The 25,686-nt window shown below is 39.7% G+C and overlaps 1 protein-coding gene across 1 annotated transcript in view; it reads left to right on the plus strand.

The window, feature by feature from the left end:
• Pdgfc (platelet derived growth factor C) overlaps positions 1–25,686 on the plus strand; it is a 145,423-nt gene that overhangs the window by 114,501 nt on the left and 5,236 nt on the right. The window contains exons 4-5 of the mRNA XM_075950776.1: positions 20,930–21,137; positions 25,173–25,390. Coding sequence (XP_075806891.1) covers positions 20,930–21,137; positions 25,173–25,390 — 426 coding nt within the window. The remainder of the gene's footprint in view (positions 1–20,929; positions 21,138–25,172; positions 25,391–25,686) is intronic.

Raw genomic sequence — 25,686 nt, forward strand, 5'->3', positions numbered from 1 at the left:
TAATGACTTCACTTGCACATGCTTAACCAAAAAGATTGCTGGTTTCTACCTGGACTATTATAGAGGATACTGGCAAAGCAACCCCGAAGAGCCCCACACCTTGTTTAATTGACATGTACTTTCCAGCTAGCCCACTAAGATTTTGATCATACTTCGTTCATTAGCCGTGATAGACATAACCAGATGATTCACTTGCCTTTGCATCTTGTTTGAGACTTCTCTCTTGGAACATTCAACAATCTCTTTTTGTTATGTATAATTATTGTTCAAGTTATATGGCATCAAACATTCCTTTTATGGTCCTTTTATTTGGTGTTTCATATGCCTCTTTTACATTGGGCATCTCTTTTCCTAGATATGGGAAGTTTTCTTCTGTTATTTCATTGAAGTTGTGTTCTATACATGTGACCTGGAATTATTTTCCTTCTCTGCCCACAAAATACAGATTTGGTCTATTTATGATATCCAGTGTTCCTGAATACTCTGTTCATGGGGCATAGGGACAATTAATAGTTACCATTTTATGTAATTGATTTAGTTTTGTTATTTCATTTTCAAACCCTGATGTTCTATTTTCTGTGATCTATGCCACTGAAAAGCATTGTTGGCTTTTATTCTACAAGTACTTGACTATTTTAATGATACTGTTTATGTGTTAAGATTACTTTGAATTCACATGGGCTCACTCACATACTCACACATCTACACTCAATTTTTATAACTTCCTCTAGTTTTTGATCAAAATTAAAAAGTAAGTACGATTATCATTTCATACTTATAAAGGATCAACTTTGGTGAGTATTGTAAATGCTCACCAAAGAGTTCTTAAAACTTCAAGGTCCTCCACTCTCAATGGCTCCACTTCAGATTTGACGTCAACTCCAGCATGGTGTTCAGCAGCATGCATTCATCAGGGACTCTTCTTGGGATTTTGAGTTCTGATCCTTCCCCTAATGGACAGCGTCATATGTGACGCAATATGCATATCACACCGCCCATGGCAGGAGGCCAGTTCCTAAGAGCACGTGTATACATATTTGGTATGTCACAAACATTAAATATATATTTAATTATATTATTTTCAATCCCTCTAAAGTTTGTCAAGATATATGGCATTATAAAGCAATGAGTATGTATTTTTAGGTCATGTGGCAAAGAGTGACAAGAGCTGAAACAAACGCCAGGCCTTGTACTGGATGTTTTTATGTCATTCTCGTCTCCCTCCCACTCTTCCTTTCTTCTTTCTCCTTTCTTTACCTTCTTCCTTCTCTCCCTCCCTTCTTCCATTCTTCTTCATCTTCTATCTTTTTTATTTATTTACTTTTATTTGTAGATTTTTATTTGTTTTTTTTTAATTTAATGGCAGTGTTCTCTTGAACTCATTTTGTGTACAAGGCTGGCTTTCACACAAGATCCTCCAGCCTCGACTTTCAGAGAGCTGAGATTAGAGATGTGTACTGCCACGCCTAACATCATGTCACCTAATAGCCATGATGCAATGATACTGTTATTTGAAATTTAAAATCCAGAGAAGGTAACATTTTAGACCTAACTAAGTGTACTAATTAGTTTCTTTCTAATCAGTTTTAAACTCAGCTATTTCTGAAGAAAAAACACTCAGGAAATAAAAGCAAATTGACTCTCTCCAACCATCTCAGCTTTCCTTTTAAAATACCTATATAGTATTTCTAAAGACTGCCGTTGTGCACATTTTGAAATTATTGTTAACTGCTGTTATTGCCAACAGCAATGTGATAAATTACAGGATTTGAATTGTATACTGTGCTTAAAGTGGTCTTTCTGCGAAGGCGAGGAAAACAGAAGTTCCTGGGAAGCGGTGCTCTTGCAGAGGCCCTGACTATGTGTTTGAGCACTCACATATAGTGTTTCAGCATCCTGTCACTCTAACCTCAAGGCAGCTCACCACCTTCTAATGCATTTGTACTAGTGTGCTCATGTCCACACACACACACACACACACGCACACACGCACACACACACACACGCACACACACGCACACACACTGTGTTTAAATACTAAAAGAATAAACAAAAGCATCTTTTATTAAGTACCCACTGAATAAATGGCCTTAAACTGCAAAAGACTCATCATTTTAGTTTGAAAAAACATCACTTTGTACTCAGTGTCTGAAGGGATGATAGATATTCAATACCTGGCTAAAATAAATGAAAGGGAAAAAAATCTGAGGTCCATTATATGGGTGAGCCTCATTTGTAGTTGCCTCTTCTACAATCAGTGACTTGCTGTAAGCCACCAAGGTTCCCTAGAATCCAGAAGGGCAATTCTGCCATCAGGACGCCTTGTGCTGTGGCTGTAGGCCCAGGTCCTGAGTTCCCGTCTGTGTGTGGGTACTAGCATTCTTGTAAGCCTAGCTTTGTTTCCAGGTTGGTCAGTATGCTGGTGAGATGATGCGTGTCTGCCTAATGTTCTTCCTTGTACTTCTCCATTGCAGGCCATTTTGTGGATGGGACATTAAGGATGTCATGTCATGTCTTAAAAGGCTTTATATCTTAAGTATTTCCAAGGCACTTTCCTTATGTAATCTAGGAGTTGTGTTAAAAATTCTTTTTTCTTGTTTTGTTTTATTTTTCAAGACTGTATTTCTCTGTGCAACAGCCCAGGCTGTCCTGGAACTTGGTTTGTAAGAATAATAAAAACCCATTAAAGTGGCAATTATCCAAGACTGTAAAACAAAATCTGAGGTAGGGATTGGTAATACATCTCCAAATAAATCTGAGCAGTGTTTAATGCCACCTCAGAAACTGTCTTTATATTATTTTGCATTGCTTGGAGAAAATGCTTTTTTTAGTATAGGGACATTTTGATGGGGTAAAAAGAAAAGTCAATTTCCTGCTGCTGTAAGTTAGTGAAATAGCATTAGATAGACTTAGTTTTTGTAGAGAAAGAACTGTATGGAACCTTGAAGTGTGAGGCACACCGCATGCCCGGGCTTGACTTCCAACACCTGAATGAGGAGGTATTAAAGTGCACGACACACGCTGTGGATGAGGCTCTCAGAAGTCGCATCAAGCATTCTGACAGAAGTATTTTCCTTTCTTTATGGAGGGTGGTGAGTGACAAAGCCCTGGATTGTTCTAACCTATTACTGACAAACGTTACACAAAGAATTTCCATGTCTACCAGATATTATTTTTTTTTTTACTTCCTGGGACTCTTTCTGACTTGCCCTTTTACAGAGAATGGATTTATTTTTAACTGAAGTGCTTTGTGTCCCTTGGAGTCACCTTTAGAACACTAAAAGAAGCTTAATATTTGCCATCAAATGTCACATCACTAAAGTGTGTAATTGGAACACCTTAATAAGATCTGTGTAATTGCCACGATTTTAAGCTTTTTTCCCCAAACGTCATGGGATCCCGTGTGTCTCCTCACATCATGGACTTGTTAGTTACACTGCAAGGGCTTCAGTTGTTTGTCAACCATTCTCCTGCCTCACCTCAAACTTCATTAGGTATTAAATGAAGAATCTCAACTTTTAATGGAAGATGCTCAACTTTTGGAACTGGAGAGACAGCTCAGCTCTTAAGAGCATTGCTGCTCTCCCTGAATTTGGGTCTCAGCACCCACACAGCCACTCACAAACATCTGTCACTTCAGTTTGAGGGGTTCTCATGCCATCTTATGCTTCTTGCAACACCAGCCACATTGGTGGTACACGGATGCATATGCAGACAAAATACACGTACGTGTGACAAAGAAAAGTCCCTCCACTTTTTACAAAGTGAGCGTGAGAGGAGTAGCACAGACTTGTGCTTCCTGCACAGAGGATGCTGAGTATGGAGCCAATCCTGACTACACCGTACGGCTACAGTATGAAAATCTGACAACACACACGCACACACACGCACACACACGCACACACACGCACACACACGCACACACACACACACACGCACACACACACACACACACACATGCACAGTTGTCGCACAGTGACGTTTAGTCCTTAGACTTTTCCCTTATGGTGGCAATTGTTTCTGATTTTTCACTTTCTTATTTACTTTATCAGGGTGTGGTAAAATGCAGTACCGATTAAAGAAAGTATTCATTCATTCATGAGAGCTATGTGTGTTTTGTTCAGAGTATGAAAACCAGATATCTACTGAGCAAGGACTCCACCATTGAGCTGTACTCCAGTTATAGATATATTATACCATTTCATGGCTTGTTTTAATATTTGCACTTATCTTCAGTTTCATACACAAATACACTGTTTTGTTCAAATCCACCCCGCTCCATTCCCCTAGCTCCTCCCAACCTCGTGTGCTTTGTAAAGTACCTACATGATCCATTTAGTGCTGTCAGTATGGGCATCCTATGGCGTTTCTTGAACTCTTGCTGTCCTGTTAGCGCCTCTCTTTTAAGTCACCTCATTTAGTTTGGGCAGTAACCACAGGACAAGCTGTCACTCTTTTCCACGGAGACTTCTCGTTGCTAAGGTTCATCACAAATAAATGCAAAACGGCCTAGTAAAATTTATAATTTCAGCCATATGTCCAGTTTCCAAATTACTTTTGTTATGTAAAGCAATTATTTTGAGACTATTTCTAATTTGTTAAAAAATCATAAGATTCCATTCACCTCTCACCTATTTTTCCTCCAAAGACATTACCACCTTGCACAGGTGCACGTAGGTGGTCCTCAGCTTACCCTCACTTTGATCTTTCTAAAGCCTGTTGGTATGATTCACCTGTGGACCTTTACTGGCGCTGTGGAGCCGTGGTAGCCAATCACAGTGCTCAGACAAACTCGAGGCCAGTAGGACAAACTCTGCTATGGGGTTTACCGCTGAAACTGAGTAAGCTAGTTGGACTGCAGGCGTTGCAGACTGGACATTTCCCACATAGCGCTGGTCTATCAGCATGGAACTGCTCTGTACTGAAGAGTGTAGCATCACACAGCCTTGAGATGGATATTCAGACACCACTGCAATTCCTCCAGCACACAGCTTGATTCTTTTGTCTCTGAATGAAGGAAAGCTCAAAGCACCATGCCGAGTAATAAGCATATGAAGAGTCTTTCATAAACAAGAATGAAAATTATATCTGATCAGCCCACAGTTTTAAAAGTGGTTCAACCTAGAATAAAGGATGTGTTTTGATTCAAAAGAGGCTTCAGAGTGTCAACTGGTTCAAGAGAAAGCTTTTACCTTAATTTGATGCCTTCATAAAAATAGCCATCTAAAAGTCTGTGGTGTGGAATGGAAGCATTTTTGCAGCTTTGTTTAGTGCACTTCTCATAGATTAACAAGTACAAAATAAAAGTAATACCATAAAACATTCCTCTTGATGTTGGATCCAAAATTAATGTGTGAAACATAAATAGTCACAATACATAAATCCATGAATGAGCCCTTTCTGCCTGCAAGACAGAGATTAATGAAGTTCCAGGATGCTAAGAGCTCGAGATATAATCTATAGCTTTAAACTGATGTCAAGATGCAGAAGTGATTGCTTAAAATACCTTCTTTTCTCCAGAATAGATTGATGACTTTAGTTTTACTAAATCACTTCTCATACAAAAAAAAATTCACATAATTTGGTTTCAACAGGTATGGTATGTGGTAGTATTTACATATTCAATGTAACTGTATAATAACCGAAAGTCAAAGCATTTTCAAAGTAAAAGACAATATAGTACATGATACTCTCAATGTGTTTCTTCATTTTAGACTTGAGTGGAAGCCAATTCAGGAACTCCTTTAGAGGCTAGTGCATGAGGTGACTTGAGTGTTCAAATGGAGGGTCATTAAAATGAGACACGCATCATAAACACTGAGTTTCAATTCACTCCTCTGCAGTTAGAGCCAGAGACTGTTTTTTAGAAGCACAGTTTGTTAACTGTTTTCCATCATCTTCCAAAAGATCATGACTATAATGCTTCAGCTATGCCTTTCATCTTGATTTTCTTTCAGTACAAATGAGAAATCCAGCATATTTAAAAGTAATCTATGTGTGACCCCTCTAGTGTTTTATGAGCTCCTGCCTTCCCATGTTCTTCAGGTATATATTTAATACCAAATTTTATAGCAGCTTTTTTATATGAAGTCTTTCCAAAGCATTCATACCAATATCAAGGAGCAAAGAACACAAGTTTGGATTATACAGTATTTAGCTAGCTTAATAATTATAGTACAATGTAATACTATATGAATACTTGGGAACAAAACGTGAAACACTAGGTGCCCATTCACCTGGTTGGAGGAACAGAGCATTGGTGGGCATACCAAGCTCTTCTACCAATAGGGAGACAATTACATCAGTGAGCTAGGTGAAGGGCCTTTCAGATCATGAATGTAGCATTTGTCCTTTGTGCAGTTTCCATAGAGACAGTGCCTGGTCCAGTGTCACTGGGAAGTGCAGTTCATGTGGTCAGTAGAAAGGTGATTGGTGGCAGGGTCCTCCTAGGGCATCAAGGTAGCTGAACATGTCTGCTTCAGTGTGCGTATCTCTTGCATCTTTGCTCCTTTCCATTAGTTTCCTATTACCTAACTTCTGTATTTTTCAATCTGTGTATCACAGACTGGCTCACTGGAAGATTCTTGGCATTGAAAGGAATGAGTTTTCTACTAACGTAATGATGATGTATATAGAACTCAAGAGGAGAAGTGTGTCTTTCCTCTCTGTACCCGCTTTTCTTCTCACCCCATCTTCCTCCTCGTCATCCTTCTCCTCCTTCCTCCTCCTCCTCTCTCCCTCTCTTTCTCTTTCCTCTCTCTCCTTGTAAATATACCCCTATGATTTACTTCTGTAATTGTGAAAATTCATATAAAACTTTTTATTTTTCTTTTTCGAGACAGGGTTTCTCTGTAGCTTTGGCGCCTGTTCTTGAACTCACTCTGTAGACTAGCCTGGCCTTGAGCTCACAGAAACCCACCTGCCTCTGCCTCCCAAGTGCTGGGATTAAAGGTGTGTGCCACCACTGCCCTACCAATGCACATACAATTTTTGTCAGTACTTTACCATAACACTACTTCATTATGAAAAAGCCAAGTTTTTTGTTTGTAATGTTTCCGTTTCCCGGTGTATTATATTAGAGTTACCAGCATAGCTGTGCTCTACTTTAAGACGCAAGGAAAAGGACAGTGGGATATGTCAACCAAGCTTCTTCATCGCTTAACTTCTCAATTGTGTCTTTATACCAAGGCTGCAAACAAGCAAATCAGGAGAGGAAGATGGTTTAATGTAATCACCTGTTTATTTTCCTTACATGCTATCAAATACAGAGCACAGCTGGAGTCATAGCACAAGGAAGCAGCAGTTACAGCCATGATGCCCCTTGGCTTAAGCTGTGCCTGCTTTGTTTCTGTGGCTTTGAACGTTTCTCGTCTAGCTTGATGCTCTATCCTCTGTACAACCTGGAGTTTTCAAAGGAAACTGGCTTACACACAAAATGTAGAGAACAAAAGTTTCTGCCGACACGGTTGTGAGAACTAATTATATAATTCTTAGCTCAGTGTTTGGCATGCAGGGACCAAAACAACACTTATTACTTTTATGTCAAGATCAGATCTACTGACAAGTATTGATCTGAAGACACTGTTCTTCTACATGAGTGTTTCTTGTACTTGTTGACCAAGACCTACAATAAGGCAATTTTGAAAAGTGTTATCACGCTATAGACCATATTTATAAATGTCATATTTGCAGCAGTAGCCCATGACTTCAGTCCCAACCACTCACGTGACTGAGGTTAGAGGCTACCAGATCTAAGGTCTCCTAACCGTATAACAATGTGCTGACTCACCATTAAAACATGAAAAAGGGCTCAGTGGTGAAATCCTTACGTAGCCTGTTGAGACAAAGGAAAGAAAGAAAGACTGAAGGAAGGAAGGGAGAAAGGAAAAGCTACCCAACTGCATGAAATCGTGTTTTTGTTGCTAATTATCTGTCACTTCCAGTTTTGTTTCCTTTGAAGTCTGCACAACTAGAGCTGGAAAGCAGACCGACATTGGCTGTGAGCTGCGTACTCCCTGGAGCAGCCAGAATCTTTGGTCAGGCGTGTTCTCAGCCCACAAGTGGCTGTGAGCTCACCCCTGAGCCTCCTAAACAAGGTGTCCTTTGGCTATTTTTCTTATTTTCATTCAATAACAAAGAACGTACAAATTCCATCTAAAAATCTCCAACTTGAAATAAGAAAATACTTTGTATTCTAACCTGCTAAACTCAGGAGGAATTCCTGAAAGTCTAGGTTCAATTTTCATTGGCAGCCATTAAGACTTATTCCTTTAGGAACTTGACCTGGATGATTTTTGAGAATAGTACTAAGGTCTTCAGTGGTAACAGGAACTTTTTCTCCATTCCCCTACTTGCCCTGCAATGGACAGCGTGTTGTGTTGGTACTGTTGGACTGGACTGCTCCCCCACTTCTTTTGATGAATGTTTCACCCTTTGACACAAGAATTTAGGGTTCAGATACCGAGCAGCTGAGCAACCAGAAGGTACCCTAAACATACTCAGAGTCAATCAGCTCGGGTCTAAGAAATGGTTTCCTGTACATCTCATTGCTCTTCTTAAGCTTTCCATGAAATCAAAGACAAGACTTGAGCTGTGACTCAAGGTGAACTTTCCCTTCTGAGGGCTTAGAAACGCAGGAGATGACTGCTCTTCTCTTGTTGTAGGTGGACTTACCCTTCTGAGTTCTTAGAAACACAGATGGCTATACTTCTCTTGGAGGTCTAACTGAGGAAACAGATGAAGGGTATTGGAGAGCACAGTCACTCACTGTGTGGACAGGTCTGCTAGCTTTCTGGACTATGCACTCATCGCAGCACTGGGGCTTTAGTGCTTGCTGCTCTGTATACTAATGGCATTTCTGCCTAAGATACTGCTCTTCCTTCCTTCCTTCCTTCCTTCCTTCCTTCCTTCCTTCCTTCCTTCCTTCCTTTCTTCCTTTAGGGGAGGCATTGTTTCTGAGTTGCTGGAATTTCCAAACAGCTCTCTTGTCATTCACGCTCACCTGGTTTTGTTCTCTTTTGCGTTTCGACATGTTTTGTTCTTAATCATCTGCTATCTTTTGCGTTTCGACATGTTTTGTTCTTAATCATCTGCTATCTCATTCTTCTTGGAACGTGGTTTTGGGTGTTCATTCAATTCCAATCTGGTTCAATATTTCCAGTAATTCATACCGCTCATTGCATTTGTATTATGAATGAATTTTATTTGTACATTTCCATGTTTCCTTATGTTTTGACCATAGTTCCAGTGAAATCCATGCTTTATCTTTTCTTCAAATTGTGAATCATATTAGCGATACTATTTGTCTCATTGATTTCTTACCTAACCACCCAGCCCCAAAGCATTATCTCTGAGGACATTAACACATCCCATTTATTGTCACATTTGCTTTAAGCATGATAATGCCAAGTGTTTATCTTAGACTCCTTGTCAGAAAAAGATTATACAGCTCAGAAGTGCTCTAACTGCTTCTCTCATTCTCTATCATCTCTCGATGAATAATAAACAGGGAGATTTTATTAGACATGTCAGAATCTCTACTGTGAAAATGCAATGCAGTGTTCAGCGTCAAATGGATATGAAGTTCCATGTGCATGTTGTCAGGGTGGTATATTGCTGCTAGCGTCTGTCTACACATTGTTCAGTGAGACCCGTGCTTAACATTTTAAGACTTGCCTTTCTGTTTTATCTAGGCAAGGTTGCTTCTATTGAGTTTTGCATAATCTGAGAGCAATTTGAATAACACTAAGTAACTGAAGCTAGATAATACCATGTAGGGAGGTAGATAATCATGTGAAGTTTTAAGTCTCACTCTGTATGAATACTTTTTCATATTTCTTTCTGCACTTGACATGCCGATCATTAGTTTGAATCCCCTGTTTTTAAAGCTTTTGTTTATTAGACTTTTGGGGATATTGTCTACATTATTTTCTTCTTCATTTCTTAAAGCTGTTATTACATTTTTAATCAAAAGAAACTTGTTTTATTGGGCCCTTGAGGTACATCAGCCTTAACACAGTCCTATTTTACATAAGCTCCTGGTAAAGGCGTGATAAGCTGAACACAAACCATAAAGTTAGACATTTTCAGGAATGAATGCAGTTTAAATGCTTTCAGATCAGAGACCTACTATTTTTTTTTTGTTGTCTAATAGAGCACCTAGCACACCGGACAACCACTACACTGTCAAACAAATGAGTCAAAGCTAGCTTATTGTTCATGGGTCCCTTATAAAATAGATATAACACATCATATCTTCTGCTATTCACAGAAAGATGGTTATTCTATATTATTAACTTTGATCTACAGCCAAATACTGTAAAGCACAAGAAAAAAATAGTGTTTTTCCTAATAATCACATAAGCAGATAGCAAATGGGGACACCAAGTTCATTCCTGGATTTTCTGACTCAAAATCCCATGCCTTCCTATGACTCTAAAAATTCCAAGTATTCTTCTCAGTGATGTTCTGAATATAGGTCAGTCTTCTACATTCCACTTCCACTGTTCCTGTGTTACCTTGTTTTGTCAGCTGGTGCCTCTGTTAGTTTGTGTCTGTCAGTGCAGGTGTTCGTGTGTGTGTGTGTGTGTGTGTGTGTGTGTGTGTGTGTGTGTGCGCGCGCGCGCGTGTGTGTGTGTGTGTGTATGAGTGCATGCAAACACATTTATTCGCATGCAACCCTGAGAGAATGTCGATAGACTTGAAGCTAGTAATGTAATGTACACAGCCTTTGAACACATAGGGCATAGGAAATGTTGGACTATGTCAATCTCATATATAAAATTTTATCTAAACAGTTTTAGAAGCATGTATCATTTATAATTGAATCCTGAGTTGTCCTGTGAAGAAGTATAAACCTTGTTCTTATTTGGAGTATCTCAACTCAGTGCAATCAGATGTTTGATTTTTCTGGAAAACCATGTCAGGGTTATATATATTTTTCTCCTTGTACTCTATGTTTGACTAAAGGCATAAAGAACCCCGTGTCCTAGAATTTGAATTGTTCTGGCTTGTAAGGGAAGTACATGCTTTCAGAGTGTAGACTAAACTAAAGTGTGTCCAAAGTTCACCAAGAAACTATTTTACCCATTTGATACAAGGTTATATACAGTGTTCTGACTCCGAAAGAATGAGGTTATTCCAGTGGCAACAGCTCTATAATCTAGAAATCTAATCAAAGGAACAAAATGGTCACTTCTTAGAGTATCAGGAGCTGCATCAAGAGCACAAAATGGATTCATGATGGATGGGCACATAGAAAAATGATGTCTTCTTGGTACTGATAGAATAATTTCTTTAATAATAAACAGAACCGCCGGGCAGTGGTGGCACACGCCTTTAGTCCCAGCACTCGGGAGGCAGAGGCAGGTGGATCTCTGTGAGTTCGAGGCCAACCTGGTCTAAAAGAGCTAGTTCCAGGAAAGGCTCCAAAGCTACAGAGAAACCCTGTCTTGAAAAACCAAAAAATAAATAAGTAAACAAACACACAAACAAACAGAACCATCAGAAACTAAAATGCATCTCTGCATTGTGGAATCTTTACAAAGGTAGTTCAAATAATTGTTTTTGACAGTGGCTTTAAAATACGCGTTGCATGTGCATTTCCGCCATCAGACTTCGTTGGCCCTCTATAAAATGGGATGATCTGAAGCACAGGCTTGCAGCAGAAGTCTCGAAGCTCTCACACATTTAATCATTTAGGCCTTGTGGAGGCTAACTAGCAGCAGTGAAGACTTCAGATCTAATTTCTCCATTATTGTTTTTCACTTGGATAAGTAGCCCATTGGGGAGGCAGGAGATGTCTCAGCAGGTAAAGACACTTTCTCCCAGTCCTGATGGCCTGCGTTCAATGCCTGGGCCACATATGCTGGAAGGAGAGTACTGACTTCCTCTTGTTTTCCTCACGTCTTTATATCCATGCATACACACCCTCATGCATGCACACATGTACACACACACATTATTTTTTGTACTAGCCTGATAATTTCACCATAAAAACAAATGAGTGTTCAAATCAAGTGTGAACTTTTCACTCCTCTGTGTTTCTGATACTGAAGTTTAACTCAAACTATTGCTACCAGCTTGCCTTTAAAGTATACTCTTACTCTGGACGATTATGGTCAGGTCCTTAAAGAGAGAGACCAAGTTATTAATAGAACCTGCTACAAGAGGTTTCTCCACGATGTCTGCTGTAGCCTCACAGCCTGCATCTTTTCCCTAAGGAAGAGCAAAGTTCAAGTACATCCTGTTAGGTCTAAAGTATGCTGCCCCAATCAAGCCTTTGTAAGTGCTTGTAGTACTTGTCGTGTATGTAAGTGAACTTGTATTCTTAAAACATGAATCTCCCGCCCTACTAAACTGCCCAAACTACTCATGTGTATGTGTGTGTGTGTGTGTGTGTGTGTGTCTTCAATGAGATTTGGATTTTTTGGTTCCTTTCTTTCCTGCTTGTTTGATTTATAGGAATGTGATGGATTTTGCTTGCTTGCTTGTTTTTCTAGACTGGGTTTCTCTGTTGATCCAGATTGGTTTAATATTCACAGTGCTCCCATCCCAGCTTCCCAGTGCCATTGGTCCTCAGAAGGCACCATTGTGCTCTGCTCTCAGAATGGTCCTTCTACGCTGCTGTTGCTCTCACAGCACTTGGCATCTTCTCTGTTTTGTGGCTCTTACCTAAAGATTGTGATTTTTCCACAGAGAGATGGGAACATTATAGTGGCTCTAGAATTCATCATAAGTATCCTAGTGTGGAATATGCTAGTTACATATTACATAGACCTTTCTGTTGAACAAATGGCCTTCTTTCTTACTCCCCTTTTAAAGCCATATCATACTATATCAATGGGTAGTAGAGTTCTCTTAGCAGTGTAGAGGCAATGCAGTAATGGTTCACAGGGATATGTGTTCTTTGTTGCCATAGGTGATTTTTGTGACCTGTGTAAATTCTCGCTGTGTGATGTACTGTTTAGCAGTGTGTCCAACATAAGAGAACACAATGCAAGAACAAAGCATTGTTTGTTCTACAATTTGGGGCGGTGCTCAGATCTGGGGAAAAATACAAAAGACATTATAGCAGAAGAGGAATGTCATAGAGTGATTGCAAGGATGTGAAAATAAATGGCAGTATTAGTCAAAATAATTGTCACTGGTACAATTCTTTGTAATTAAGGTAACCATGTCCAGTGGGACTGATCAATGAAACTGTAATTTTTGGTTGCATAGTTTGTCTTATTTCATGTAAAGAAACTGATATAGATGCAAATTAAAGAAATTCTAACTATTTTTTAAGTTCCTTAGGGAAGAGGTCATCATGGCCATGAGCACACTCAAATTTCACTTCAGTACTCACTTTTGTGAGACACTAATTTCCTATTTGGCAGAACAGCTAGTGAATGTAAATCTCAGTTAGCAGAGTCAGACTTTTGTTCATAGACCTACTCTGTGGAGAAGAACCAACTATGGTCTGCCCTGTGTGTATACCAAGTACTGCACAGAGATGCCAAGACACACCAATAGGTCATGCCACTTCCTACAGCACAGACTAGCGTAAGTTATATCTCTAGGTGTTTAGCCTGAGTGTACGTATGTGCTTTCTATGGGTGCCCTGTGCTCTTGGAGGTCAGAAAAGGGCAGTGGATTCCCTGGAACTAGAGTTACAGATGGTTTTGAGTTATTGGAAATTGAACACAGATCCTTTGCAGAAACATAGAAGAGCTTTGAACTGCTAAGATGTCTCCAGCTCCCTCATTAGCCTATTTCAAACAAAAATACTCAAAATAACCTCCTTCACTCAAGAATGAAATATAGTCTCTTCTCTGACTGTTAATGTATTGAACATGTCCCTTGGACCATCTATCAAATGCAGCAACCTCTCTCCTTGGATCCCTCCACACACTGCATGTCTTGTCTTCGTGGCTGGGAGTGATCTGTTGAGTGAGGAGAGATATCGGGGAGAACGCACTTTCTAGCATTCTGGGGTGAGGTAGACACCATTTCAAACTTTGCAAGTTGGCTTTTTCTAACTGTTTTTATTTCATATTCTTTCTTACTGTGCGTCATGTCCTGAGCACTGTAAAGAGCAATTTCATGAGTATTCCGTGGGATATGGTAAAGGGTACATGACACCTCACTCATATGGGTTTTCAGCTACTAAACGCTATTCCAGAATTTATTTGTTTGTTTGTTTATTTGTTTGTTTTGCCTGTCTTTGGTTTTTATTTAGAGCAATGATTTCTCAGAGCTCAGTACAAAACCAAACAAACTTAACTTGGCTTTCCACAGACGCTGCTGTGGACAGTGCTTTGGGGAACTGGTACTTCTATTGGACAATTTTACCTCAAAAGAGGAAAGTAGTGGACTCACTCAATACCCAGCAGCTACCCCACCTTGCCCATAGCAAGGCATCTGCTTCAATGGAGCCCTACCCGGGAGCAGAAACCTCGGTGGCTAACACCTGGGTGCAGTTCCTTCTTTAGCTTGCACTTGCAAACCCGTAAAAGGAAGAGGATTAGAAGGCAAAGGCGCCAGGTTTGACAAATGTAGTTAGAGGCTGTGGTTCAAGTATCACTGGATGAGAAAACGGAGCTGCTTGCCAGTGTTAGCCCACCAAGTTAGGAAGGTGTGGTACTTAGGAACATGAGCAGCACATTATTTAAGGTAATTTTGGCCAAACTTGTCATCTTATTTTTTTTAATACATGAGATTAGGCGAGACCTTGCTGCTTTGGGGGATTTTATGGAGCTGTGACGTTCGTGGCCTCTGGACTGCCATCGCAGGCTTCGACACGGAGGTCCTGCTTTGATGTTACTTTTTGGGCCTCAAAGACTGACCCTACCAAGGGAAATTTAGTCACAGTGCTCTTTCCAATAAGATTCTCCCCAGAGGCTGGATGTGGCACAGCTGGCTATCTTCCCTAGGAGTCTTCACGTAACTATATAATCTCCATCACCCACCCAGAACTAAACATCTGTTCATCCCTCGGAATGCAAGCATTGGCTTGGCCTTGCTGGCTTAAAAATAATTTAAAAACAAAACCCAGATAAGTTTTTCTGGATGAATTTAGATAAGAGCCAGGGGAAAGTAAGAGAAGCATGCTGAAACGGATTGTTCCAGAGCATTCTTGTGTCTTTAGCAAACCTGCCTGTCAGTTGTTCCTGGCAGGCAGTGTTGTCTGCATGCCCTGTCTGCAGCTTAAGCTCCTCACACCAAAGCTCTGTGCAATATATCAGCTTGACATGATAGAAATGAGGCTGGAGACACCTCTGCGAAGGCAGTTACACAAGGCTTGACTTTTTAAATTCCTTTTCTTTCTTTCTGAGAGGAAGCTTCTCCACCTTACCAGGGTTGGCCTTGAACTCCTGGGTTCAACCTCCTGAGTACCAGGGAGTGCAGGCGCATACCTGACTTTGAACTTTTTTGGATTTGGCTGTTTTATTTTAAACTACAACCATATAACCCAATATGCATTACTAACTGTGTTAGGCATGAATGAAGTGTAACCGTTTATCGGCCTAAGATATGTTGCACCTGGTTGACTGAGAACACCGGCCCATAAATCGCAATTGACACTATAGTTTTGTAGTTGCTATGCTACTCGCGATAAACATTTGCGTGTATTTGTCTAGAGAAGCCTCGTTGTGAATGCTGTGTTTCTAAAATAGCATTCACCCCACAGACCCTAATGAAATAACAAGCTAGAGTCTTTTCAAAGGCAGTAACTATTTACTGTGAGTGCATGAGCAGTTCAGATTGTACTTTTCCAAGCAGGGAGGCAGCTTTTCTTCTTTCGAATGAAGAGGCAGAGATGATAATAGGAGCATAAACACTGGATGTAGCCACAATAAACACAGAGCGCTAAAACACTGGCTATCAAATGTCTCACTGGAAAAGGCTGTGAGGAGATTTACTTAGCCAGGCTTGCTGCCTGGCTCCGCTTGACTAGCACTTTGTTTGACCTCATGGGCTGCCAGATACTTTTCAATAAGAAGAAGAAAAATAAATTTGTTCCGCAGCTACTCTTTTATAGCAAGTTCACTTTTGGTGATCTGCACCTAGCAGGATTTGTGTGACACTTGTCCGGTCACGTACCTGATTCACAGCAGCCAAAGGTCCATTTGACTCTCTTTGGCGAGAGAAGGCAGAAGAATATTCATCCTAAGCTTCCTACAGCCTAAACCTTCTATCCTCTGGTCCACAGTGCCAACCCTGTAGGCTTCTGACAAATAAATGTTTGCTAAATGAGTCAGTAGATGGATTATAATAAAATTGGTGACCCCACTGTCCTGAAAGGAAGAGTTGAAAACCATGTGGTGGATTGTTGAGGTGAATGTGTTCATTTACTTGTTGACATTCCAGAATAAGCCATCTGCTGGCCCACAATGGGTCCCCATCTTTAGAGAAAGAAAATAAAAAGCAGAAGATAAAAATCAAGTCTGAGCAGTCTTTTACATGTTTCAAGTTTAACAGCTCAATCATAAATGTTTAAAGTTGTAAAAGATATTTATTTACTGGTGGATTTTGCATGCAGAAACACACTTGTAGTGGTCGAGGAATAATTTGTGGAGTTTTTTATTTTCTTTCCAGTATGTGAGACCTGATTATCAAACTTGAGTCCTTAGACTGGTCTGTGGGTGCCTTTTTATCGGCTCGAGAGCCCTTTTAGAGCCATTTTGATGATCCTTAAATACTTTTAAATATCAAACATATTGTTTGAATTTTCCCTGTGCTAAATGTAGAAGAAAAAGTCTGAAATTCTGCTCTGAACAATGAATGGCCTTTGCAATAGGAAAGAAATTAGAAGGTATTTTTTTTTCTTCTGTAACTTCTGTTTTCCATTGTCTGCCCATTCTGAAAATCCCCCTAAGCAGCGCAGGAGAAGCAGAACTCACAAGATGCAGGCCTTCAGTCTGTTCTGCCCACAGACTGTTCGCTATATTCAAAGAGTACACGGTTAGGTTTTCCGTACTTTAGTATGGTTGGGGAGTCTTGAAGGGAGGGATAGTGTTTCCCTTACTCGTTTGAATTTAACCCTTTAAAGGCTGACACATCACACACACGTGACAAGAGGCTGCACTTACAGTGTTATTTGTGAGAGACTTCGTCATGGAGGTTTCATTGAACACACAAAGTGTCCATTTTGCGGATCCAATACTATATACCTGTTTTCGGTATTTGATGCTATTGACTGTAACCTTGGTTCTAACCGTAGCTTCTCTACACATATTCCAACAGACCTGAGGGCAGCAAGGAGAACTGGCAACCTGGCAGGGCAGTCAGGGGTACACAGTTTAAATCACGGTTCACATGACCTCTTCTATCTGACACATGGCGTTCACACTGTAGAAAACCGAGCATTTGTTCATGCCTTTTTTTCACTTGAACTGTGATATGGCACATCTTACCTTGAGTTAGTGTTAAAAACTGAACAAAAAAGTGAACCTTGCTCTTTGTGATAAAAATACTCAAACTTCCTCCCCGTTCCTGAAGTTGTCAACTTATTTTGTTTCCTGCTTTTGTTTATAACGCTCTCATGAATTCTCCTCTATGTGAGTATGTAGGTTGCCTCCATTGCTTCTCTGTTCCAAGTAACATTGTGATGGATGTGTTTGCACTTACTTTAATTATAGAGGTAAGATATGCGCCAGTCTTTGGTCTCCACTGAGCTTAGCTACAGCTCTGAAGAGGCATGCTCCCATGTGCTCTCTCCTCTAGGCACAGTTCAGGAATTTCAGGTCGTTTACCCCATCAAAAACACATTCGGATCTTTTACTAAACCATATGTGGGCAGGAGTATCTCCTCTTGTTTAGTATGCAAAGGTGACCTTACTTTGTTCTGCATGAATTAACAGGTCTTATTGTATTTTCTAAACTTAAAGATCTTTCCATGGTTTCTCTGCAGTTTGCTCATTTCTTCTATCCGATTAATTTCTCTTTTGAAATATTCTATATACTAGCCTACTGATGATCATGATTTAAGGCATTCTCACAGTGTCTGTCTTGTGCCTTAATTCTGTTTGACAAATCTAGTATTTTAAAGCAGGCAGGGCAACTTCTCAAACTGATCTTCAGAAGTTTAGATTGTAATGGTTCATTTTTCATTATTATAGTTTTTAATGATATATTTGAACTCTTCCCTCCTCTATCTTTGTGTACATGGGTACCTGAGTGCAGTTGTCTCCAGAAGCTGGAAGAAGATGACAGTGCCCTGGAGCTGGACTTCTAGAAGGTTGTGAGGGCACTGGGGATCGAACTTTGGTCTTCTGTTAGAGCAGTATAATCTCTTAACCTCTGGTGTGGGACAATGGTCTGTATTCTGTCAATTATATTTCAAATAAACGCTGATTAGCCCAGCCAGGCAGAAAGTATAGGCAGGACAACCAGACAGGAAGTAGAGGTGGGTCAGTGAGAACGTGAGAATTCTGGGAAGAGGAAAGCTTATTCTGCAGTCCTCACCCAGACACAGAAGAAATAAGATGTGGCTGCCTTGCTGAATAAAGTACCAAGCCACGTGGCTAGCTAGCATAGACAAGAATAATGCACTAATATAAGTTATAAGAGTTAATAAGACGCCTGAGCTAATGGGCCAATCCGTTTATAACTAATATAGACCTCTGTGTGATTTCTTTGGGACTTAACGATAGTGGGAACCAGGCAGGACAGAAAACTCAGACAACAAACCTCAAAGCCATCTCTTCTACGAGATATTTTAAATTCTTCTCATTTTTATCATGCATTACTTGCTAGGCCATTTTCTAAGTTAAGGAAGGTGAAAAGTGGAAAATAAGACAAAAGTTGATACAATGTACAAGAGTTTTCTTTGTGAGTCTATGTTTGAACTGTGGAGATTTCATTAATGGTACTTTGGAGAATTTCATACGTGAATGTGTTTTGACAAACTTCACCTCCTCTCCCTCCTCTTTTATTCTTCTCCTATTCATCCTATTTTTCCCTCCTAACTTCATGTACTCTCTCTCTCGCTCCCTCCCTTTCTCTCTCTCTCTCTCTCTCTCTCTCTCTCTCTCTCTCTATATATATATATATATATATATATATATATATATGTGTGTGTGTGTGTGTGTGTGTGTGTGTGTGTGTAAATATATAGGTAGATAGATATAGCTGGATATAGCTATAGCTATATAAATATGTATACACACAGACAAAAACAGAGAGATAATACCTAGTGATGTCTACATGTGCATGACAATAGGACCATCTTCTGGAGCGTAAGTAACAGCTATAGTATTTCATCCCTTAAGGAAACTAATCATTCACCTCTCGCAACCATCAGTTGCCAACAGTTACTCAGCTAGTGATGGAACTTCATGGGAACTCACTCATCTATGCTGGCATCTGGGCTGGTTTGATCCTGTGTAGGCCTTGTGAGTGCAATCACAGCCACTGTGAGTTCATGTGTGCCATAGCCTTCTCATGTCTATCAAATGTGTTTCACTGCAGATGCCCAGAGCCTCTGGCTCTTATAATCTTTCTGCTGCCTCTTCACTGATCCCTGAGTCTGGTGAGGAGGGTGTCTGATATGGCTGTCCCAGTTAGAACCCAGCACTACATAGTCTTGTATTCTCTAAATGTTGATCACTCTGAGTTAATCTCCATCTATACCAATAAAAGCAAAAAAAAAAAAAAAAAAAACAAAAAAAAAACCCTTTAGTGATGAGGGTTGACGGGTACACTAATCTATGTATATAATTATTTAGAGTCTAATTTATTTCTATTAGCATATTATTAACTGCAGATTCTCCTCTTGTCTAGCCTACTTGTCTAGCCATAGGTTCTTGGGCAGATAATGGTATCTGGTATTGGATTTGTTTTGCGGAATGGGGCTTAAAACCAATCCGAGTGGTTAGAGTGGTTATCCACATAACACGTGTGCCGCTACTGCACCAGTGTCTAACTTGGCAAGTCAATGGTTCTTGCTGATGGCTGTGTCCAGAGCTGGGTAAGACTGTTGATTATTTTCCCCAGTCATGTGCAGAGCATCTTCCACCACCGTGAAAAATCGGGAGGAAAGGTCCATGTCAGTACCAGATTTATTTCTCCATGATTCATGATTAAATCATAAGGTGTCTTCAGCCACAGAGTCTTATCATAAAATTCTGGAGGATAACCAAGAGGGAATACACTGCATTGTCAAGGAATTATGAGACTCCACTACCAAAGGGGCATTGGTTATAGGCTTTGTAACTGTCTTAGATCACCAATATATTTTCCTGGTGTTTCTCTTTTACCTTAATTATACATTTGAAGTTTTAAAATTAAAGCCACAAGGGAAAGTTTTCAAGCTGACCGTTCAGAATTTAGATGCTTTTTATTTTCAGGTGAGCAGGTTAAGCTTTATTTTTAATATTTTTGGAGTCATTGTGCTTTCTGAATCAGAGAACTGAAGATTTTCTTTAGTTATGGGAATGAGAAGAGCATGCTTTTCTCTTCTACAGACTTATTATGTCTTAGACCTGTATTTAGATGTTTAGAGCTTTCATCTTTTTGTCTGTTTGAATGTTTAAACCCATAAGCCATACCTGGTACTGGGCTCCACGGAGCCATGAATGAACACATACTGCACACACTTTTAATTGTTTACAATCGTCACATCAACCTTAGTTTGTGGAGAGAGCAGTGTCTTACTCCTTACGGACCACTGCTCAAAGTTCATCTACATAGAGTTTTGAAAAACAGTTACATTTTGCTTTGCTCCTCCTTTTGTTAATAAATAAAATATCATAAATGAATCCTAGATCCTATCTCGGCCTTCTTCTGCATTGTAGTATTACAGCTATATACCATTAGACTCTGTTTCAAAATGGTTACTCTGACTTGGAAGTACTTTTGCTTTCCATGTTCTTCCAGCCACAGGTGAGAATCTTGATGTATACACCGAGAAGGAGAGTTAACGAGAGATTTATTTTACTTTCAGCAAGTCACCGAAACTACAAGTCCTTCAGTGTTCCACCCTTCAGCCTTGTCGCTGGACCTGCTCAACAATGCCGTGACGGCCTTCAGTACCTTGGAAGAGCTGATTCGGTATCTAGAGCCTGACCGGTGGCAGATGGACTTGGACAGCCTGTATAAGCCACCACGGCAGGTGGTGGGCAAAGCTTTTCTTTATGGGAAAAGAACCAAAGGTAAGCTTTCTCTTCAGGTGAGGACCTCATTTGATTCTCTTAGTGCCTGAGGTTTTCAGTTTCCCAAAGGGAGAGTTTAAATGCCTTTGGCGATAGACTTAAGCAACCCATCCTAATATCAGCTAAGCACGGGATGTATTAAACAAGACTGTAAACAGGAGGAAAATCAAGAGACACTTCTGCTGAAAACACCAGTCTCTTCTTATCTCATCAAACATCTTTCTCATGGAGCACTCCTTTCGGTTTGATGAGAATCATTGCTAATCTATGTTTTGAGATTCAAGAGAAAAGATCAGAGATGAAAAATTAGGTTTAGGGTTAAAAAATGACGATGTTTTTTAGAAGTCATTTTTACTGTGTATTCCTGGGGTCAGAGATGTATCCATTTTGTAAACCTAGAAAGATCTACGGAATAGGGCAAATTGTAACTATTCACGTTGATAAGGCCAGATTCACAGCAATGGAACATAAAGTGGGAATTTTTCTTTGAAACCATCACTTTTGTCCAAACTGACTTATCTTTTAAGAGCAAAAGTTCTGATAATTAAATCTAATCTCCCACGATTTAGACAACAAAATAGTAGTTATATTAACCAAGTTTTCAGTGAAGTTAGCTAGTTCAAATGGGAACATGAGAAGAGCTGGAGCTAACACAAAGAACAATAGAGAGAAGAAGCAATCAACTCTGTCACAGTCTGTCAGAAGCAGAAGCTCAGGACTGCTTTAGAGACTAGACTGGCAGTTAGGAATTTACGTGGAAGGAACAGTGCTTAGTTCATTTGAGCTGTTCACCATAGCAGATTGCACCAATCTTCTCCTAAAGCCTGTAAGGAGAAACTTGATTCCTGCCTTTCCTTCCCGCCCTTGCAGCCTTCCTGAGCGTGAGCTTTCATCTCAGCAGGTCACGTTTGAACCTGCCCAGCCCCGGTATTTCGCTATGCTGACAGACAGGGTTTCCTTTCACAAGTGTTTGAACGTGGTTATGTTCAAGGACATGGGCAGCTGAATCCTGTTCACAGGCTGAATGCTGCTGCGTATTTATCAGATCTGATCTCAATGAATAAATTACAGAGGCACTTCCCTTTTCTGCAAGCAGAAACAGGAAGATGAAGATCTGCAGGAGTAGCTGAACATCCCATGAACTCCACCTTTCTTAGCAATAAAATTAGGTTGTGAGGTGCACCCGTAAGGAGCAGGAGTGAGAAGCTGGTTTTAAACATGCATGGAGTTTTGGAGAAGTGTTTCTGAATTCCAGCCTAAAACCTTTCCTTTGAACCCAAACCTTTAAGCCTTGATCCCCATGCCTGCCTGCAGCTCATAGATCTGACCACGTGTTAACTTCTACTGCAAAGAATCTGGTGTTGATCCAGGTCTTTCACGTATTGATTTAACACCTTCACTGTCGAAACTCTATGCAGTTTGCCTATAAAATTGGGTTTTCAAGCAGACAGTAAGCGTTAGAAAGGTCATGTATCCTTTTAGGACTTTACATACGACAACGCAAGTAGGGGCTAAGATCCTATGACAAGTCAACTTCCCTGCAAGAGTCTTTCTGCAAAGGGACAGGGAAATACTTTCAAAAGTGTCTAATTAGACCTTGAAATAGATTTCCCCCAGAATAAACATATCACGATGTTACCACATTCGTTTTAGAAAGACCACCCTGGGGTTGCATTACTGTAATATGATAGCCCAGGATTGAATATCTGAAAGAGAAGAGTCAGCTCACAAAGTCAAATGTGCCCGGATTTTTGTCAGTATTATATCCTTTCTGGAAAAACTTAGAGTGTTTTGTCTTATTTTCTTTAGAGCCCTTGCTCTAAGTCAGAGTTTTCATTCATATTGTGTGGCTACAGAAAAGAAAGAGAAAAAGAGAGAAAACTGAAAGAAGGTATTTTCCCAGTCATGCTGAACAGTACTTTCAAAGGGACTTTTGACTCATGAGTCAAGCATGATAAATGAGTGGAAGTGGATTTGAAAGTGTGTTTAAATTTTCACATCGGAGCAGGTACAAGGGCACACTTGGGAAATCTACCCTAGCCTTTTATTGTGGTTAAGTAAACATTTTAAGCCGAACATATGCAGTCCCCTTTCTAGCTCTGTGAAAGAGCATGTGTTAACGTATGTGTGGTGGGCAAGGGTCCTTTAAAACCTGAGGCTTTACTCACATTCTGAAGAAGATTTGGATAGACCTTACAAATTGTTGCAATGAGCCTTTGCGTTGTCCACTTATACAAGCCTTTCCCTTCCCAGTCCAGATATCATAGCTTTCTAGAGAAAAGAAGCAAATCAAATGTCACACAGCCTTAAAATCAAGTGGTGTTGTATCTATACCTGAATCATTCAGCAAAGGGGAACGCAGCAGCAGCAGCGGCGGCCTCGTTAACATAGGGATCCTATTAACTGTATTAGTGATGCTTGATTGGTCTTCACAGGGAGCCTGAAACAACTGACTCATTTGCGGTTCAGTTTTTTAAAAGCTTTGCTTTTGTGGGTTCCTTTGCAGATGAAATTGTTAAATCCTAATAAATTAAAAGATACATTTTTAAAAAATTTTTTGAATTGGGCTCCTTACCACTGCTTTGGGCACTCATACACTTGACCGAGGTTTTTGATCACTCCAACAGTTGAACATGGTTATAACTTACAATTAAATATTCATAATCTAATATATTCCTTAGAATATTTAAAAGCCATCCTCAACAAACTGCATTAGGTTAATAGTCAAGAAAACAAGCGCCTAATTCTTACTTACCATCACATGTTAAAACAATTAAAAACTGTTACTGTTATTTTTCAGAATGAGAATCTCACATTGATTGTTTCTATTTAAACCATTTTTCACTCAGGAAAAAAAAAACGCTTTTATTTCTATTTTATAATCTTTCCAGTATCAGTTTAAAAATACCTAACCCAATTCTCTATATTTCCTATTACAATATATTTTAGATAACTACTAAACCAATAAATAAATAAATAAATAAAACTCTGAATAAATAGTAAATAGATGGGTCCAAAACATTTAAGTTGTGTACATGTGGAAGACTTGTAAGAAAAAAGATGTGCAAAACTATAAAACAGAAACTAAAACAAAATTAGAATATATATCATATAATTACTTTTTATGTAGAAGTTCATAGTAAACAATTGTAAGTTATAAAAATAGTTTTGATATATCTTTTCTGAGGCAGTATTCGTGTAGATTAAAAACAGTGGTCCTCTGAGGAATTTCTCTGTGTATCCAATGAAAGGATTTTTTTCTATTTTAATCACAAGTCCATGTTCTTTTAAACCCTAAAGGGTAATGGAGTTAAACAACTTCCTAGAAATAATAGAGTCAATGGCTATAAATCAGACACTCGTCCATCTTTCAGCAAGGGAGCAGCAGGAATCTGAAGGAAGCCAATTGTTCTACATTTCAGAGGACACTGATCCCTAGTACACGGAAGATCAGCTTCCCAACAACTGCTCTTACTCTGACAAACATATCGTTTCTTTCACTTCTTGTCCATTCAGCTGTCTTCAGAATCACGTTTTCCTCATCCTCCTTATATTTTGTTCTCCTGATAGCCACAGAGACTGTAGAAATTATGTCATTATAAGAGCCTGTCATTTTTTTAAAAAAATTGCATTGGCCTTTTAATCGAAGCATTCATACTCTCTTCGATGCTATTCTTCCCTGCAATGCTCCCTTTGTCTGCTTTCTGACTAAGGTTAAAAGCTGTAGTCCCTTTTCTCTATATAAAGTTTCCTATTTATGCTCCCAGCTCTTTCATTGGCTCTCTTCTTCATATGGCACAATGCCACCTCTTCATTGGTCACTAAATCATAAATGAAGCTTTGTAGACTATGAAACAGAAAGTCCAGTTTGTGAGCTGGTGAGCCATACAACCTAGTTAAAATAAGAAGGGATATTGTTAGAGTTATCATTCATGGAATAACCAGGTCTTTTTTTATAAGAAGAGCTTTGAGCAGTGGAGGCAGGCTGGACACATGAGAGTCATTTTCCCCCTTGCTTTTTGCTATGCCCTTTAGTGGTGAACCTCAACCTTCTCAAAGAGGAAGTGAGACTCTACAGCTGCACACCTCGGAACTTCTCGGTGTCCATTCGGGAAGAACTGAAGAGGACAGATACAATCTTCTGGCCAGGCTGTGTCCTGGTTAAGCGCTGTGGAGGGAATTGTGCCTGCTGCCTCCACAATTGCAATGAATGTCAGTGTGTTCCGCGTAAAGTTACGAAAAAGTACCATGAGGTAAGTACATCATCTTCTTTGTGGTTTCTATAGGACATTTTGTTTCCTAAAACCAAATGGCTGAACCTAAGATACACTGGAGTTTGGGAAGGACACGCTCCCATCGCCAGAAAGCTAAGCACCAGGTCTAAAAGTGTTCCTATTTTCACTTTAAAATCAGGGTCTTTAATTTTAACACACTGACATGGAAAATTCAGAGAGTACGTTGTGTAGTGCTGGATCATCGCTGATCAGGGATGTTTTGGGCTTTTTGTTTGTTTGCTTGTTTTTGATCAGTTTTTGTTGCTGTTGTTGTT

The sequence above is a fragment of the Microtus pennsylvanicus genome, chromosome 16 (assembly GCF_037038515.1).
Source record: "Microtus pennsylvanicus isolate mMicPen1 chromosome 16, mMicPen1.hap1, whole genome shotgun sequence".
NCBI classification, from domain to species: Eukaryota; Metazoa; Chordata; class Mammalia; order Rodentia; family Cricetidae; genus Microtus; species Microtus pennsylvanicus.